Genomic DNA, 17,635 nt, shown 5'->3' on the forward strand with positions numbered 1-17,635 from the left:
TGTGTTTGTGTGTGCGTGTGCGTGTGCTTGCTTGCTTGCTTGTAAGCATTATGTGATTTTATGCTTAACTTGACCCTGTCCAAAGCCATTACAGGATATACTATACATACCTAGCATATTATAGACAACATCAATTTAGATCATTGTCAGATACTCCTTAGCATCAGAAATGTAAATAATCACTTCATGTTTTTTTTCCATAGGTCAAACATCGGAGAGTCCGAAGCAGCTGGTTGTTGATGTTGTGCTCTCACCAATACCAAAAGCCCCTCAGCCGGAGTTAGGGGAGGTACATGTACGTCAAGTGGGCCTCTGATTTATGACCTTTGAGTTCTGTGTTATGGAGATCTCTTTCCAGCCGGCTTTTAAAATGGATTATTCTGTGATTTGTGTTTGCAGGCGCACGGTAAGTCCCCACCGGTGCCGGTGTTTGTGATGTCGCCTGGCGCGCGCTTCTTCCCAGAGGTCTTTCGTACAGACGCCGCCGAACTGCCCACCCCATCGCAGTCTCCGCAGCTCCAGCCACAGAGTCCGGTCTTCTCCGCGCTCTTTGCACCGGTCACCTCACCTGCTGCAGTCACTACGCCCGTTGAAGCCTCACCTACAGACTCTGTCTCACCTGTGGTTGCGTATCTCGCTACCGTCTCGCCTGAAGTTATCTCGCCTGGTCCAGTCTCACCTGTGGTTGCGTATCTCGCTACCGTCTCGCCTGAAGTTATCTCGCCTGGTCCGGTCTCACCTGTGGTCGTCTCGCCTGCGGTAGCTTCACCTGCTGCCATCTCACCTGCGCCACTTCCCGCCTCGGCCACCTCCCCCACCTCTCCCATCCGCTCTCAGCCACTCCCTCTCCCCGAAACTCCCTCCCCCAAACCCCCCACCACCCAACCCCAGTCCTGTGCTTGCACTCCATCAGCCAATCCCCTGTCTCCCATCTGCGCCCAGACTCTTCCCTGTCAGGACCCTTCCTCTCCCCTCTCCTCCTCCTCTCCGGTCCGCACCCAGCCCTTCCCCGCCGCCACCTCCACCCCGGCGTCCAAACCCACTCCGCAGGCGGCCTCGACCACTCCTCTCACGCCCCCTATAGGCGAGACGGACGACTCCATGGAGGTCACACCGGCCAAGAAGGACATCATTGAGGAGTTCTGGCAGAAGAGCGCAGAGATCCGAAAGAGCCTGGGCCTGACGCCTCTGAACCGCACTCGCTCTGTGGAGCAGAGGAGCAGCGTGCTGGTCACCAATGAGACAACGCCAGCCCCCTCACCGGGCCTGGACACCACGTCCTTCTCTTCCTCCTCCGCGGTCTCCCCACCGACCCCCAAGCCCCGGACCCCCGAAGTGCCCCAGGCGCTGGAGGACCTGCGCCCCAGTTTCCCCAACGGCGGCGGTCGCTCGGTGATCCGGCGGCTCAACATCACCCTGGAGGGTCAGCTGATCTCGCCGGCGGAGACCAAGAACAGCCGCTCTCCGTCGGAGCGCCGCGAGCCCAGCAGCAGCTCGGGGCTGGGCCTTAACGGCAGTGGCACGGCCACCAGCGACAGCGCCAGCGTCTCCTGCGCCTCCGACTCCACGCTGCTCACGCCGCCCTCTAGCCCGCCCCCTCCGCCGCCCCCCGACGAGGAGCCCGCCACGCTCAAGCACAAGGTGACGTGGGACGGCCTTCCACTGGGGGAGACGGACGCCACGGGCCTGGAGAAGACCCGCGGTCAGCTGGACGCCAGGACAAGCTCCCCTCCCCCTCCTCCTCCTCCTCCAGTGTCCTGCTCCACCCCCAGGGACCGGTCCAGTTCTGTCCCCACTGCCGCCGCCGCCGCCAACACCACCACCACGCCCATTCCGGCCCCCAGGACCGGCCCAGTGGGCTCGTGCGTGGTCATGCGGCGTGACGTCAAGCCCCGGCGCGAGCAGGCGCGCAAGTCTTTCGCCGAGAGCGTGGAGGAGATCCCCTTCGCCGACGACGTGGAGGACACGTACGATGACCGCACGCCCGAGACCAGCGCCAACGAGCGCTTCTTCACGCCGCCCACCAGCAAAAAGGACAGCAGCAGCAGCAGGCCGCCCCTCCACCTGGCACTGGCCATGGAGAACGGCAAGCCCAACATCCCCAGCAACCTGGCGGGCAGCAGACCGAGCCCGACGGTCAAGACCCCCACCCACATCTCCCCCGAGGCCAAGGAGATTGCCGAGGAGCGGATGAGGGCTCGGGAGAAGTCCGTGAAGAGCCAGGTACTGAAAGATGCCATGGCCAAGCAGCTGAGCAAGATGAAGGAGCCCGAGGCGGTAAAGGACGCCATGACCAAACAGCTGACCAAGATGAAGGAGTCGGACACTGTGAAGGGCGCCGTCGCCAAGGTGGCCTGGACCGTGTCAGAGACGACGGGCAAGCACAAGAAAAAGCGCTCCAGCTCGCCCAAGATGACCGCTGTCGAGTCGCTCGAGTCCAAGAAGCAGGCGGAGACGCTCCCCGAGCGTTTCTTCACCACGCCTTCGGGCCGCAGCCAGGAAAGCTCCGTGGCGTCGTCCGAGAGCTCGGCGGGCAGCAAGAGCAAGAAGCGGTCGTCGCTCTTCTCACCCCGCAAGAACAAGAAGGAGAAGAAGTCCAAGGGCGAGGGCAGGGGCTCTGGGTCCGAGGACACGCCGCCCAAACACAAGTCCCTCTGGAAGGCCGTGTTCTCGGGGTACAAGAAGGACAAGAAGAAGAAGGAGGACAAGTCCTGTCCCAGCACGCCATCGTCCAGCAGCACCACTACTGACTCGGGGAAGAAGAAGGGCCCCGCGCTGGAACGGTCAGCAGGTGAGAAGCTTTCTTTGGCTGGGTCTGTCTAAAGCATGCTGAAAGCAGTTCAGACTGTTAAAGTGATATCTGTGGTATGGAGAACAAAGCTTTAGCACAGTTTATACTGTTACAGTATGCTGAAAGTGGCATACTATCCCTCTTTTTGGTATTCAATTTCTCATACCTTTCTTTTCAATCTCTACTTCAGCCTTTCCCTCAGATTGTTCAATTACAGGTAGATCAGTCAGATCAGAATTGTAGAAAATGAGAGTTTGTTCATATATAGATATTTTTTCTGCAGCGGACTTGAAGTTGCGGAAGAACTTGAGCTTCTCTGAAGACTCTGATATCTCATGCGATGATATTCTGGAACGTTCGTCCCAGAAGTCCAAAGCAGACGTAAGTTCCATCACTTTTGTCATAACTGATTTGTCTTTCTGCCTTTTTTTACCTGATAAAATGTCTTTCTGGCTGATAATTCATTTGTTACGTTTTCACTATTAATTATTTAATTTACCTCATGCATTTAAAACTGATTTCATATACTTTGCACTTTTTAGCATCACATGGACATATTTGACCTTGTGTCTGACCTCAAAAAAGATGCTATGAAGGAGAAGGAGGAGAGAGAGAAGGAGAAAGAGAGGTTGAGGGAGAATGAAAGAATGAAGGACAGAAAGAGGGCAAAAGAAAGAGAAAATGTGAGAGTTAAGCAGAAGGGAAGAGACAGGGATATCATCCCAGAGCTGGAGAGAGGAAATGAGGACGAGGTATTTCGGTTTTGCACAGCCGTGAGGGACGACAGTTCTTGGAGTTTTAACAGAAGCACCGAATGCAGCAGAAATGGGACTCAAGCAGCAGAGAATATAGTTCATTCAAACTTCCTCATTCTATCCTCAGCTCAGAATGTGCCCTGAATATTTGACCTTTTTTTATTGTCTGACCTCTATTTTATCTGACTATGGTCTGACTCCAGGCTGTCAGTATAAAACTGTGCTATACTGCATGTCATGGGTCTTACCTCTTTTATTAAAAAACATAACTAAACTAAACAAACAAAAACAGTGTGACTATCGAAAGCAAGAGTTTCCTGACCAGGGCTCTAAATACAGAATAGTTGTATAACACTTGAGTCTCATTCTCAGCATTTGAGTTAAAATCTTGCATTTGGCATCCAAAAGCTTCGCACCCCGCCACCCTGTGCCCGTGTGCTCTGGTAACAGTTTGTTAGTAGGCCACAGCGGCCATATTCATTACTACTCACGTGGTGCTGGGGTATTCCAAACACATCATATGTATGATTCGCTAGGAATTTCAAACCAAGATCATAATTTTTTAATTATTACTTCCTCAGATGTAGATAAATGCTTGAAGAAAGTTTAAGAATAGGAGTAGGTTACGAAATATTTACTCTAATAATATCAAGATGTATTGATTGTTTTACAATGTTATTTTCGTCTACAGCATATGTTTTAGAAGTTTTTGTTTTGCTGCAGGTAGCCAAACACCATTGTATCTGTGTCGAGGTGTACCTCTGAGAAGCATTGGTGCTTTCTTGGAGTACATCTTTTTTTAACTGCCAGAAAACAGTAACTTCTCATAAAATATGTTAAAGACGAAAATTATATTGTTGGCCAATCTATACATCTGCAGTAGCACACTTACTACCATTACGCCAAGCTAATAGCTTTCTATAATGTATCTTTCAGATCTGCACACACTTAATTAAGTACCCAATTGAAGAATGATGATGAATTATTGTCATCACTAGTACATCGACAATGAGTAAAATGTCAGGCGATTTGGATCAGTGATGATTGTCATTTGGTTTGGAAATGTGCCCGTTTGGCACTAGCTGACCGTCAGATACTCCACCACCATATGCCCGTGTTGGCACTGGCTGACCGTGAGATACTCCACCACCATGCACATCTGGCCCTGGGTGGTTTGTAATAGCTAGAGGAGCATTTGTGGACATGTCCAGTTTGGTGAATTTGTGTTAGACTCTGTCACAGATTTAATTAGAGTATAGCTGTATTTCGCTGTGTGTTAGGCTAGTTGTTGGTTGTCAAGTAGCAGTCTTTGTCTGTATTCAGTCTTTGTGAAATTGTTTGGGAAAGATTGATAATGACAGAAATTAGACTTAGCATAATGGTCAGTAGATATTAAAACCTTAGTGCCATAAGATAAATTCAGCACACTATGGCTATGCATTATGAACATATAGATCTGATGCTTGGTCCAGTCTTAAATGTGGGAAACTACTGTTTAAGAGATTGATGATCAGTCATTTTTGTGTCATCTTTTGTGTTCGTTAGCATGCTTTGAATGGGTCTCATCATTGGGGCTATGGGGATGGGGTATATTTAGCATGGGTTAAGTGTGATTTGACTGTTAATTCATGTGTTGGTGTGTGGTTTGATTTTAACTCATTAACCCATTTTAATCATACCATTTGTTTTGTGTTTGTTCTCCATTGTTTTTGTTTGTTTGTTTTTTGTTTTGTTTTGTCTCCCCAAGTCTGTTTATGTTCCTCATGCATTGGCGTTCAAGAGATCTTACGCCACCAAGGTAGTGTGTGCATCTCCCATTGGTTCATTCATTTTGCGCATGCTTTGAATCATCGCCACTCGCCCCTTTCGTCTGTTCTGTTCAACTGGTCAACATCTTTGCCTTTTATTGTTTAAACTAACCATTTCTGCAGACGCATGATAAGTCTTCGCCACAGCGCCCCCTATCTGCTGGAGGTCATACCTGATTCCACCTTGAGTTCATGTTTGTCACCTGACTCTTTTCCAACATGGCTGTTCTCCATTGCTGAGCAGCTACTGTTCCTGTCTTGGTCACATGACCACAGACTATGCTCTTGGTCCATATTTGAGTCTGAGGAGTTCAGCGGCCTTTGAAATTGATAACCTTCTTGTCCATTTTGTCCTGTCCTGTGCCTCACTCTCTGGTTCTTTCATTCTGTGTTTGCTCACATTGTCTTTGATCTTTCTGCGTCTTCTTTCTGTGTCTCTCACAAAGATGTGTATTATTATTACTATTTTATCATTTTATTATTTTAGCCATTATCTTATCCTCTTTGCAAATCAGGGTTCTACCAATCTGTGCCATCAGGAACTCCAGTGAGACCCGATGCGGTATAATACTCTTGTATTTCTTAATGAAGCGGTCAAATTAGCATGCTCTTTGCATTTAAAGGTGACATCCCTTGAGGGGGGTCTGCTAAAGAGGTCAGTCTCTATTCCAGAAAGGTTCATCCTGTTAGGAGTAAAGTGCTCCTATTTCACTGAGAGACCATTTGCAGTCGGAGTTTGTTACTATATACTATGATTAGTATGTGTGTGAGTTCACTAGATCTCAGCAGAATACGTGTACTGTGTCAGGCGTGCAGCAGGCTTCTTCTGTGGCTTTCCTCTACTGGGGTGACCTATGGGGATTCCTTGTTTTTCCTGCGTTCCTTGCTGGTTTCTCTTTTTCTCTGGGACTGCTTGATGGACGCCTTACTCTCTCCGTCCTTTTGTAGAAGACATACACAGAAGAGGAGCTGAACGCCAAACTTACGCGGCGTGTCCAGAAGGCCGCCCGGAGGCAGGCCAAACAGGAAGAGCTCAAGAGGCTCCACAGGGCCCAGGTAAGTGCCCCGGTAATTCTAGAATGCTCTGAAATTCATGGATTTCATGCATTTCATGGATTTGCAGGTGCATGGATCTTTGGGCTTCTTAAGAACGCTATTATAGATAGCTACACAGACTCCATGTAAAAAGAGAAAGTTCTAGAAAGTTCTACAATGTTATAGATCATCAGTTTACCTGAGGTGAGCGGTTGTGCAGTCCCTCCACACCCTGCTCTCATAACATATATAAACGCATGTAGTTTGCCATGTGTATGCAAAGAAACAGAGCATGTTACGGGTATCCTTTGGATAAATAATCCAGTAAGCCGCATCACTCCTGGCGGCTGATGATCTTACAGAAATATTTATCTGCTGTGTGGTTTCTCTTTTTTGTGCCCAGTAGATACATATTTCATGCCCAGCCACATACTATCTCACTCTGTTCTTTATCTATTCATTACCCTGCTGATTTTACTAGGATGTATGTAGGTTTCCTGTTATACTGTTAGCAACCCTTCTGTTATGATCACCTCAATCATCCCCAATCATTCAGGTATACTTATTGACCTAGTGGGACATCTGTCGGCCCTTCACCACTCTAGATTTTCATACTAATATCTTCAAGGAAAGCCCAAATTTATGAGAGTTTGAATGGCAACATCCACTGACAGAAATTAGCTGGATTAGAGGAAAACACAGTAGTTCACTGAAACCTTTGTTTTTGTCAACTACAGTAGTCACTTGTCTGTAATTTGTGTGTGTGTGTGTGTGTGTCTGTGTGTGTGTGTGTGTGTGTGTGTGTGTGTGTGAGTGTGTGTGTGTGAGTGCGTGTGTGTGTGTGTGTGTGTGTGTGTGTGTGTGTGTGTGTGTGTGCGTGTGTGAGTGTGTGTGTGTGTGTGAGTGCGTGTCTGTGTGTGTCTGTGTGTGTCTGTGTGTGTGTGTGTGTGTGTGTCTGTGTGTGTGTGTGTGTGTGTGTGTGTGTGTGTACTTTCAACTCACCCCATCTGTGTATTTCTTTCTCTGTTTTTTCCTCTCTGTAGATCATTCAGCGCCAGCTGGAGCAGGTTGAAGAGAAACAGCGACAGCTGGAAGAAAGGGGGGTTGCCGTGGAGAAGGCCTTACGAGGGGAAGCAGGTACTTTTCTCCTTCGTCATCTCCCTCGTTTCCTTTTGAAGTCTGACTCCTGTTCTCATACAAGCCCTGTGCCATCCACTATTGCATAGATATCAGGATTACACAGACATTGTGGATTAAACTTTTTTTTTAGCAACAGGCTTATAAAACGGAAAGAAAAGTAGACTCCGCTGAATGGTGGCGTAGAGCCAGTCTTTTTGTATTTAAGTCTCTTGGGTTTGGCTCAGAGAGGGAGAGATAAGTATGTGGAGGATTGGGAATATCCTTACTTGCATTCTCTTCATAGTCCTACCAGTTCAATATGACTCAGAAGACACAGAAGGACTTGCCAGTTTATGATGAGGCAGAACTATGCGTGAACAACACGGGTCTTGCAGAATGCTGTTGAAATGTGCAAGTCATTTTACATACAGTGCGGTGTATATGTACCACCCAACGATGGGTAACATGTCAGCTTTTCATTAGAAGTCAATACGTTTTAAATATTTGCTGCACATATTGACTTGAATTAATGGTCATTTTCTGCTACTTACATTAAGTGCAGAAAGTAACTGCGATGAACATCAGCATTATGTCACACATCTTGGTAATATCATTTTTTTTTATCAACTTGTCCTTAAAAGTTCTGTATTGGCTTGAGAAAAAAAAAAAGCCTGTTACTGCTCTGTAGGACATGCTGATGTGCAAGACAAGGGACTGTCACAGACCGGGTGGACTTTGGTTCCCCTCTGATGGTTATGCAACAAACCCCATTACATAAACACCCAGATTCTAAAGTATGGTTTTGTCACTCCCATCGTCTCTACATCAGTATTGTTGAGCAGCAGTGTGTAGATCAGGAGTAGCAAACCAAATCATCTGCACCCCATGCCACTGACAGTTAGCACCATGGAATAGATACACGGTGCGGGATGCAGTATGCATAGGATAGAGTTACCATAATGAAGGGTGCACATTTAGATGCAGTGCGGGATACGAGATATGGGAATTCATGGAAGAAAACTAAGTGGACATTGATTTAGCAGGTTTAAGAGAGAGAAAGTGGTGGAGCCTTACCGCTTAAGGGTGGTAGCCTAGTTCTTAGATGACAGGCATACACTCAGTGACCCATTCATAGACAACCAATCATGAAGCTCTGGGTCAACCCACTTAATCAGAACATTATGGCTCCTCTTGCCAATGTGTAGAGAGTGTCCAAGAGGCGTTAACAGCAACAGCATAAACCGGTACCGGTTTGACCCATCCCACCGAGCTATTACCGACCCACCGTCCTGTACCCTTGCCATCTCTGTGGCCGGTCACAGTAGCCACCTGCACTTACGTAAAAAAAAAAAAAAAAATGCCCTCCTTAACTCTTTCCCCTCTTTCTCTCTCTCTTTCTCTCTCTTTTACTTCCCTTAAGGAGTCTATAAGAGCTCTAATGTTTATCCCAAACAGCATAAGCGAAGATCAGGTATTTTTTGTCTGACAGTCCTGCCGTAGATGTTTGGGGTGTGTGACCTCACAGCATACACGTCACTGTGTGCGTGTGTATGTATGTGTGGAGCCACAGCTCTTATGTCCATCCCCAGGGGGGTAGCTGACTCTGGAGCGCTCCTGGCCCGGGGTTGGCCCGGAGCTGGCTCGCGTTGCCGCCGGATCAGGGCCAGAACGGGGCCGGAGCCGCGTCCGAGTTAGCTACCCCCTGGGACCCTGACCATCGTCTGCGCCGCTTTTACTTAACGTCTCCGCTGCATGCACGTCAGTCCTACAGAGACTGACAGAGAGAGAGAGTGTGTGTGTGTGTGTGTGTGTGTGAGCGTGTGTGTGCGTGTACGTATGAGAGAGTGTATGTTTGTTTGTCAACATAGATTTGTGCGTTGACATATTGGGTGTGCCTTCTCACAGGTACCTCTGTTGATATATATACACACACACACACACACACACACACACACACACACACACACACACTCACTCATGCACTCATACACTGAGGATACAAATCTTCTGTACAGTACACTGGATCTGTACTATCTAAAAAGAGCAAAGAACCTCCCTCAATTTGCTTGGTTGTTGACAACACACAACTAAACGTGTGTCCCACCTAAATTAGTTTACATCCATAATGACTGGTTGGTGTAGGTGTTCCCCTCAAGTTTTGATGCTTCCTATTCTAGCTTGCTACACACCCTGCTGCTTCTCTTCCACACACACACACACACACATACTTGCATGCACATACTCCTGAGGACACACCAAGAGGAACTGCAACAAATCTATGTCCCCATTCTCTCATTGCAGTACATAATCTCTATGTGCAGTGTCTAATGGAGTGTATATGGAATTTGTTGTGGCAAGTTTGTGTGTGTTTGTGGATTTTGGTTGAGTGTGGGTGTTTGTGTATTTACAAACACAAGCATGTGTGTGTTTTTAAAAGTCTGCTCTTTGTGCCAGTGAGCTGCGTGTGTGTGTGTGTGTGTGTGTGTGTGTGTTTGAATTATAACACATCTCTAATATATCCCTGTTGTAGACTATTGGGGCGATTCTAATTACAGTGAGATCCTGGACTTGCATCTGGGCGGTATGTATTTCAAGCCTGTCGCTTCCAAACCAACTAACCGCTAACTTGCCCCCGCCCTCCCTGGTTTCCCCCAACACTGCTACAGCCTCTGCCCCTATTGCCCCTCTCCCAGTCTCTAATATGCTGTACTACTGTTCCTTTCTAACCCTCCAGTTCTCACACACACACACACACACACACACACACACACACACACTGTACTAACTAACACACACACACACACACACACACACACACACACACACACACACACATACACATACTGTACTAACTAACACACACACACACACACACAGACACACTTGCCACACTTTCACACAGACAAACACATACATACAGCATTCGTTCCTACACCTATGATACCGGGTGCCTGAGTGGGTACATTTGGGATACTTTGTCACTAACTCAGTCACACATGGCAGCGTGGTCCCCCCCATCTCTCCCGGGTTACTCCCGTGTCACATCGTTCACTCACATAAAGTTTGGGAGTGTTTCTTGTCCAAAAAAAAAAAAGAGATAACATTAACATTAATAAAACTTGACTGTATTCTAATAATTGTGTCTGCTTGTTTTGGGCCATTTTATATTTGCACCATAAGGTACTTCAAAACAAGCCTTAAACATGAAAATGGAATACAGTGTTGTGTTAGGTGTTTCCCCTTAATCAGCATGATGTGTCTGGGGGTGGAGGGGTCCGCCCGTCCACAGCATGGTTACGTCTACACCACGCATCACTGAAGTACACTAAAAACACACTACCCACAAAGTACATTATGCCTCTCTCTTTCACATACACACACACACACACACACACAAACATGTAGCATACACTCATATAGATATGCAGACAACCTTTGACAACACAGACAAATCAGAACTGGATTCCTCCCTAAACATCGCCCCCTACTGGTCCCTCTCAGCCTGGCTCTGGCTGCGTGCTGTAGCATCCTGCTCTAGCTCTGATCCTCCCATACCAGCTCAGTTGCATCGGCTCTGTGTGTGTGTGTGTGTGTGTGTGTGTGTGTGTGTGTGTGTGTGTGTGCGCGTGTGTGCGCGTGTGTGCGCGCGTGGCATGTGTGCGTGTGTGTGTGTGCGCGTGTGTGTGTAGTCAGACACTCCTGTAGAGATTGTATCTTGTGTCCTCCCTCATGGTCCCCATTCTCTCCCATACCCCCCTCCTCAGCTTCCTGTGCAGGATCCCAAGCGAGAGTGGCCTTGTCCTTCAGTGTGTCTCTGTGCAGTCTGTGTCGTCAGTCGCTGTGTTTGGTCCCTGTCACCCATGTTGGGCAGGAGATCGCGTGGAGCTCTCTAACCCTCTGGTCATATCATGTTGCCCCCTCACAAGCCATAATTATCAGCCCTTTGCCTACTTTTGGATACCTGGGCAAAATATTACCATCAATGAAAATGCACTTAAAACAGTTTTGATCGGCGTTAATGCTTGAGTGGTCCTGAAGAGCTGGTAAGTACTGTGGAATTTGGGACAAAGGCACAGACATAACGGTTGTGTGTGTGTGTGTGTGTGTGTGTGTGTGTGTGTGTGTATGTATGTACAGGAGTGCAAGCTCATGTGTGTATGTAGACATGCTCATGTGTTCAGGCTATCTCTGGATATTTGCAGATTTGTTCAGTGCAACACTGTAGGCAGTAGGGGGCACTCTAAGTCTGTCAGAACTTAGATATGTGTGGAAATAGCTCTAAGCATCACCGAGTCAAGGAAACGCAGCATTGGCAACTCACTTTATCGACGTGACCATTTTCTTGATGGAGGCTTGTATTCCTCTCGTTTGTTGTTTGACTCCCTTTTTCATTCCTTTGCACAGCAATTCCCAAACATTTCATGGCATGCCTTCCTTTGCACAAAAGTGCCACCCATCCCAACGTCACGTGTTATGTCCAATTTATCCTTTAATAAAAAAAGATACCCATCATCTGCTGCAGAAAACATTTATCCTCATCAAACCATAATACTTCTTATTATCTTAAGTATTATATACTTATGTATTATCTAAGTTACCAATTGGGGTTTTAGGCAACTATGCTGTAAGAGCAGTGGCATAAGAAAATACTCAGACTCCTGGGCTCAGGGTGACGTGTGATTGGTTTGTTGTCCTCCTACACATCTCTCCACAGACCCCGCTGAGAGTCTATCCTCCACTGATCTCATCTCTCTCTATCCCTGTCTCTCTCCCCATCTCTCTCTATCTCTTTCTCTCTCTATCTATCTATCTATCTCTATCTCTCTCTCTCTCTCTCTCTCTCTCTCTCTCTGGTTTCCATCACTTGCTCTCTCTTCAGGTTTTCCATTTGATGTGCTCGTGATCCCAAGTGACTCAGATCGTCACCTGCTTGACCCTTAGCCTGATATTTATTTTCTTTTTATTTTGTCATCTCACTGCACATCTCTTTCAAGTGTTCCCTCTAGTGGATTTCCCACAATGCAGTTCAGTTATACTTATAAGTATAGCCAGGGTTGGAGATGAAATCTAGCAGAGTGGATTCTGCCCCAAGCACTCCAGCCAATTTCCCAACAAGAGCTCAGAATTCTTCAAAAGGTTGAGAAATTGTCTTTGAACAGATTGAGAGAAAATCACCCTCCTGTACCTGTATCTCTTCAGCAGTCTGAAGCAGTTCGCAGTCCGAGCTTCTAGTCTATTTGCAATGACTGTGATAAGGTTTAGTGTTTTTGGTTTGGCAGCGTGTGCTATTGCATTTTTTGTCTAGTTGGTTATTACATTGCTGTTCCCAGGACAGCTGGAAGGGAGGCATCCTCTCTGTAGCTCTTTCTTTTCTTCTACCTCTCCTTCTCTGTGTCTAGCTCTTTTCCTCTCTTCCTCTCCTCTCCTGCTCTGTGTCTAGCTCTCTTCCTCTCTTCCTCTCCTCTCCTTCTCTGTGTCTAGCTCTTTTCCTCTCTTCCTCTCCTCTCCTTCTCTGTGTCTAGTTCTCACTGTTTGGGTCTTTCTCTGTAATTCTCATCCTTTCTGTCGATGTCTCTCTTTGCCTTGATCACACTCTCTCTCTCTCTCCTGTTGCACAGCTGATCTTTCTTTCCTCCCCCTCCAGGTGCTTTTGCGTTTCTTCCTCCCTTTCTGGTAGTTTTTGATTTTTCTCCTCACTGTTTTTCTCTTCCACATTTCTCACCCATCCCTCCCTCCCTCCCTCCCTCCCTCCCCCCTCATCCTCCCCTTCTCTTTGTCTTGGTCTTCTCCCTCCTCTTCTCCTCGCTCCTTCGTTCTCCACCCCACCCCCCATTGTCTTGTGGAAGTTGAGCCCTATGTCGGGACCCCTCGGCGAAGACCCCTCTCCTTCTGCCCCTGCTGTTCCCCTGCAGGTAACGTAACCTCCTCGCTCCGGCGTCCCCGCGGTAATCGTAACCACGCCGCCGCCGCCAAGGTTGCCGCGGCGACTCTGCGGATCTGCCGAGCAGTGCTACTCCCCGTCCTGGTTCTGCTGCCTGTGTTTGTTCCCCACCGTGTGTGTTCTTAGACATACCTAATTCAATATTTAAGTACACACACACACACACACACACATGCATACACAAACATCTAGAAGCCTTAATTGTTGTACTATTCTATTATATGTTTAACTTAAGTTTTAAACTTCTTAGCTAAGTAACTTCTTAGCTAAGTAAACTTATTTCCATAGAGTTCATGAACAGGGAGACTACATCCTGTATTAACCTGTCTTCTACTCTGTTATCGTTGTAAAGAACATTTAGTACTATTGTAAAGTGTAGTTTAAGATCTAGTTGAGTGCCTGTGGCTGTAGATTTTGAACATGAGCATAAATACTTGGAATCCATTCTGCAGCCTTGGCCACATATTTCCTTTAGGCGGAGCCTCAAATGTGCTCCAGGTGTGTGTGTAAGGGGAAAGAGGGGAACGTCGCTACCCAAGTGTGTGTCCTAATCTACTGCATGGTCTACTCCAGCTGTAAAAAGTCTTTAGGCCCCGCCCCCACATCCCGGCACCCTCCGGGTCTTTCTAACTGTCTGACCCTGTGGTGGTAGAGAGTGGGCCGGGGGGCCAGGGTCGGGGGTGGGGGGGGGGGGGGGGGTGGTTTCAGGGGTGTGGCTGATAGCATGAGGAGATTGACTAGTGGGCTGTTAAAATAACTTTTTTTTTTTTTTTTTTTTTTTGCTTTTGTGTGTTGTGTTTGTGAGTGCTCAAATGTGAGTGATATGGACAGACTTGGTTTGGCTAACAGATATAAGGGGTCTGCAACCTGTGTTGTTTCTACCACTTGTTACCATCATGCCATTTTTTACATCACACACACACACACACACACACACACAACACACACGGCCAATGGCCAGCGCACACATGTAAAAAAACATTGTTAAAAGTCTATTCCAAACCAATGGCCAGCGCACACATGTAAAAAAACATTGTTAAAAGTCTATTCCATACCTAATTTTCCTGTTGTGTGGCACACTTGTGTCCTAAACTGCTTGAAGATGTTTCTGGGAGTGTGTGTGTGTGTGTGTGTGTGTGTGTAGGTGTGTGTGTATGTATGTGTTTGTGGTGTCCTAACTGCTTGTTTTCTCTTGTATTCCTCGGGTAGCATGTGTGCTGAGGGTGATGGAGAAGGCTGAAAGAGCAGTGCTGGATAAGTTAGCTACCCAACCCGTTCTATCGTTTTCTCCATCTGTTTCCTCCACGTCACCTTGTCTGTCTGCCGGTCTCAAACCCCTTCTCTCTCTCTTTCTCTCTCTCTCTCTCTCACACACTTGCCCTCAATCTCTCTCTCACTCTCATTTTCTCTCTCTCTCTCTTTCTGTAATCTCTTTCTCTCCTCCTCTGCCTTTGCTGTCCTCTCTTTCTCTCTCTCTCTTTATTTCTCTCTTTCTCCCTGTCACCCTCTCTCTGCCTCCTCTCTCTCTGTCACCCTCTCTCTGCCTCCTCTCTCCCTGTCACCCTCTCTCTGCCTCCTCTCTCTCTGTTAAAACAGCAAAGTCCAGCAACCGAGAGCACAGCCATTCGATTTATGTGTGTACTGTGTTTTTCCTTTTCGTTTTGCAAGAGCCTCCACTCTCTCAGCTAAGTATGTCATGCAGCATCAAGGTTTGCCTCCCCTAAGTGTCATTGCCTCTGCCTGGCTCCTTTTGCGTGTCTGACTTCTCTTAAAAAAAGGGGGTCTGTGTTGCAAACCACCGAAACCCAATCAGCACGAGCTCTACCAGTCTCTGCCAGAGATGTGTAGACAGTCTGTGAGTTCCCGATATTCTGCAGGTCAGGCCCTCCTGGCGTGCATGACCCAAAGCAACATTTTGCCCAACAGGACAACCTCAGAACGACAACACAAGCTTGTGAACTCAAATGGCTTGATTTTATTCCAGAATGTTCTTATTTGAGCAGCAATTTCAGCTGAGCGACCAAAACAGTAGCACGGGTTGCCTCCCAGTGGGGTCTATGTTTGCTACTGTTCTGGGGTACAGCTAGGAGTTTGTAGCGGGGACATTTGGGAGTAGAGGCAAGTGTTTGTCGTAATTGGCCTTCCAGTGGTGACGGGGATGTCATGCGTAAACAGTTGCCTCCACTCACACAGAGAGAAGGTCTCGCACCCTTCTGAGTCCTGACGGCTACTCTTCTCCTGTCACAGCGGGAGAAAATAGAATCAGACAGTTTGTGAAGTGCAGATTGAGTGGAAAGCCTGACGCAGTGCAACACTGGTTGTTTTTCCCCCTACTCTCCCCTCCTGCCCCCTGCCCTCAATCTCCAAAAACAGAGGGGTGTAAAAAAAAAAATATATATATATATAAATATATTGCACCAGATCTCCACGCCATCTTCTGTGGGTTCCAGGGGATAGCCAATCCCTGCGGTTGGCAGTCGTGCCCGGTTCTCAACTGCCCCTACCCATTCCTCCCTGTCTCTCACTCCCCTCTCGCCCTTCAACCCATTCCCAGACCGCCATCCTGGCTTGGCTGTCATTGCATTGCCTGTGTTGGGTGTCTGTTGTCTCTTCGCCCGCTCTGTGCGTGTTCCCTCCTCTGATCCCTGGTCCGCTTGCTCTGCCTCTCCCCAGGAATGGGCAAAAAGGACGATCCCAAACTAATGCAAGAGTGGTTCAAACTGGTGCAGGAGAAGAACGCTCTGGTGCGCTACGAGTCCGAACTCATGATCTTGTGAGTACTTGTTTGGCATCCTTATTCGCCATCACTTTTCCTGGACAAGGAATTGACAATATGTTGTATGAATAATACACACACACACATACACATATGTACACACATCTCTCATTTAATGTTGATCTACTTCCTTTAAAATGAAAAATGTTGTATAAGAATATGAATGTCTGAATACATAAAAGTTTTTAGTCTAAAACTAGTTAGCTAACTGCCTAAAAGACTAAAATGGAAAGTCCTTGCAGTCACCAAACAACAGCACAGTTGGCTCTAATAAAAGCTTGCTGGTATGCTAAGGACAAACTGAAGGTTTCTTAAATATGATAATCCAATAAAAAGACATGAATTGTAATCTGTAATATAATGGCTAAGTGCTGACTAGGTGCTTCATTAATATTGATGGTCAACAAAAACTCACTCATAAATAAATAATGATATTAAGATAGAAAAGGTCAACTGATATCGCAATATTATTGGGATTTACAGTGCCCTATGGAATGATTGCCACCCCTGGTAAAGTAAAAGTTGACTAAAAACAGGTATAAAGGTAAAAAAGTCATTTTTTGGTCATTTATCGCAATCACACAACTAAAAACAATTTGGAAATATCCAACCTCAATCGGTAAGCAAGATGATTTTTTTTTTTATAACTGTTTTTAGTCAACTTTACCAGTGGTGCCAATAATTCTAGTGGACACTGTAACGACATGTAGTTGTATTGGGACGGCTCTGCTTATCACACTGCACTGACTCAAATGTCCCTAGTTTTACTCGGACACACACTTTTACTCAAATGTCCCTGAGTTCTATTCAGATACACACTTTTCCTCAAATGTCCCTAGTTTTACTCAGTTACACACTTTTTCTCAAATGTTCATGCTTGTGTGCAGCGCTCGAGAGCTGGAGCTCGAGGATCGCCAAAGTCGCCTGCAGCAGGAGCTCAGGGAGAGAATGGCAGTGGATGGTAAGTGGAAAAAACATTTTGTGCGAGTGTGTTTGTGATATTATAGGAGTTTGTTTTGATGATGCGTAAACACTCACATAATAGCCTCTCTTGAGCTTAGTGCCGACTGCAAGGTGTTTCATCATTAGTGGAGGCCTGTGTGTAGAAATCCCCCAATTAACGAGTGATTTGTTTGTCAGAACAGGACCTGCTGTCCCTCAGTGTAATTATTTCTGTCAGTTTGGAAAATCTGATTCAGTTTCTTTTTTCTCTTTTTCACTGTTTCTCTCTTTTTCTCCGTCACTCCTCATTCTATCTCTTTCTCTATCTCTGTAACACCTCCTCTCATTCCATCTCTCTGTCACTCCTCTCATTCTCTCTCTCTTTCACTCCTCCTCATTCTATCTATTTCTCTGTCCTCCTCATTCCATCTCTCTCTGTCACTCCTCTTATTCTCTCATTCCTCTCCT

At 46.9% G+C, this 17,635-nt stretch overlaps 1 protein-coding gene across 22 annotated transcripts in view; it reads left to right on the top strand.

The window, feature by feature from the left end:
- Window positions 1-17,635, top strand: part of mical3a (microtubule associated monooxygenase, calponin and LIM domain containing 3a) — a 98,045-nt gene that overhangs the window by 77,520 nt on the left and 2,890 nt on the right. For 12 of the 22 annotated variants that reach the window (XM_048257082.1, XM_048257089.1, XM_048257090.1 and 9 more), the window contains 11 exons: window positions 204-295; window positions 400-2,791; window positions 3,075-3,172; window positions 3,334-3,543; window positions 5,294-5,344; window positions 6,303-6,410; window positions 7,433-7,526; window positions 8,929-8,979; window positions 10,039-10,089; window positions 16,123-16,222; window positions 17,113-17,186. In XM_048257082.1, the coding sequence (XP_048113039.1) occupies window positions 204-295; window positions 400-2,791; window positions 3,075-3,172; window positions 3,334-3,543; window positions 5,294-5,344; window positions 6,303-6,410; window positions 7,433-7,526; window positions 8,929-8,979; window positions 10,039-10,089; window positions 16,123-16,222; window positions 17,113-17,186 (3,321 nt within the window). Of the gene's footprint in view, window positions 1-203; window positions 296-399; window positions 2,792-3,074; window positions 3,173-3,333; window positions 3,544-5,293; window positions 5,345-6,302; window positions 6,411-7,432; window positions 7,527-8,928; window positions 8,980-10,038; window positions 10,090-13,354; window positions 13,421-16,122; window positions 16,223-17,112; window positions 17,187-17,635 lie in introns of all 22 variants that reach the window. The other 10 variants (XM_048257094.1, XM_048257103.1, XM_048257096.1 and 7 more) reach the window with 8 other exon arrangements.

The sequence above is a fragment of the Alosa alosa genome, chromosome 11 (genome assembly GCF_017589495.1).
Source record: "Alosa alosa isolate M-15738 ecotype Scorff River chromosome 11, AALO_Geno_1.1, whole genome shotgun sequence".
Taxonomy (NCBI): Eukaryota; Metazoa; Chordata; class Actinopteri; order Clupeiformes; family Clupeidae; genus Alosa; species Alosa alosa.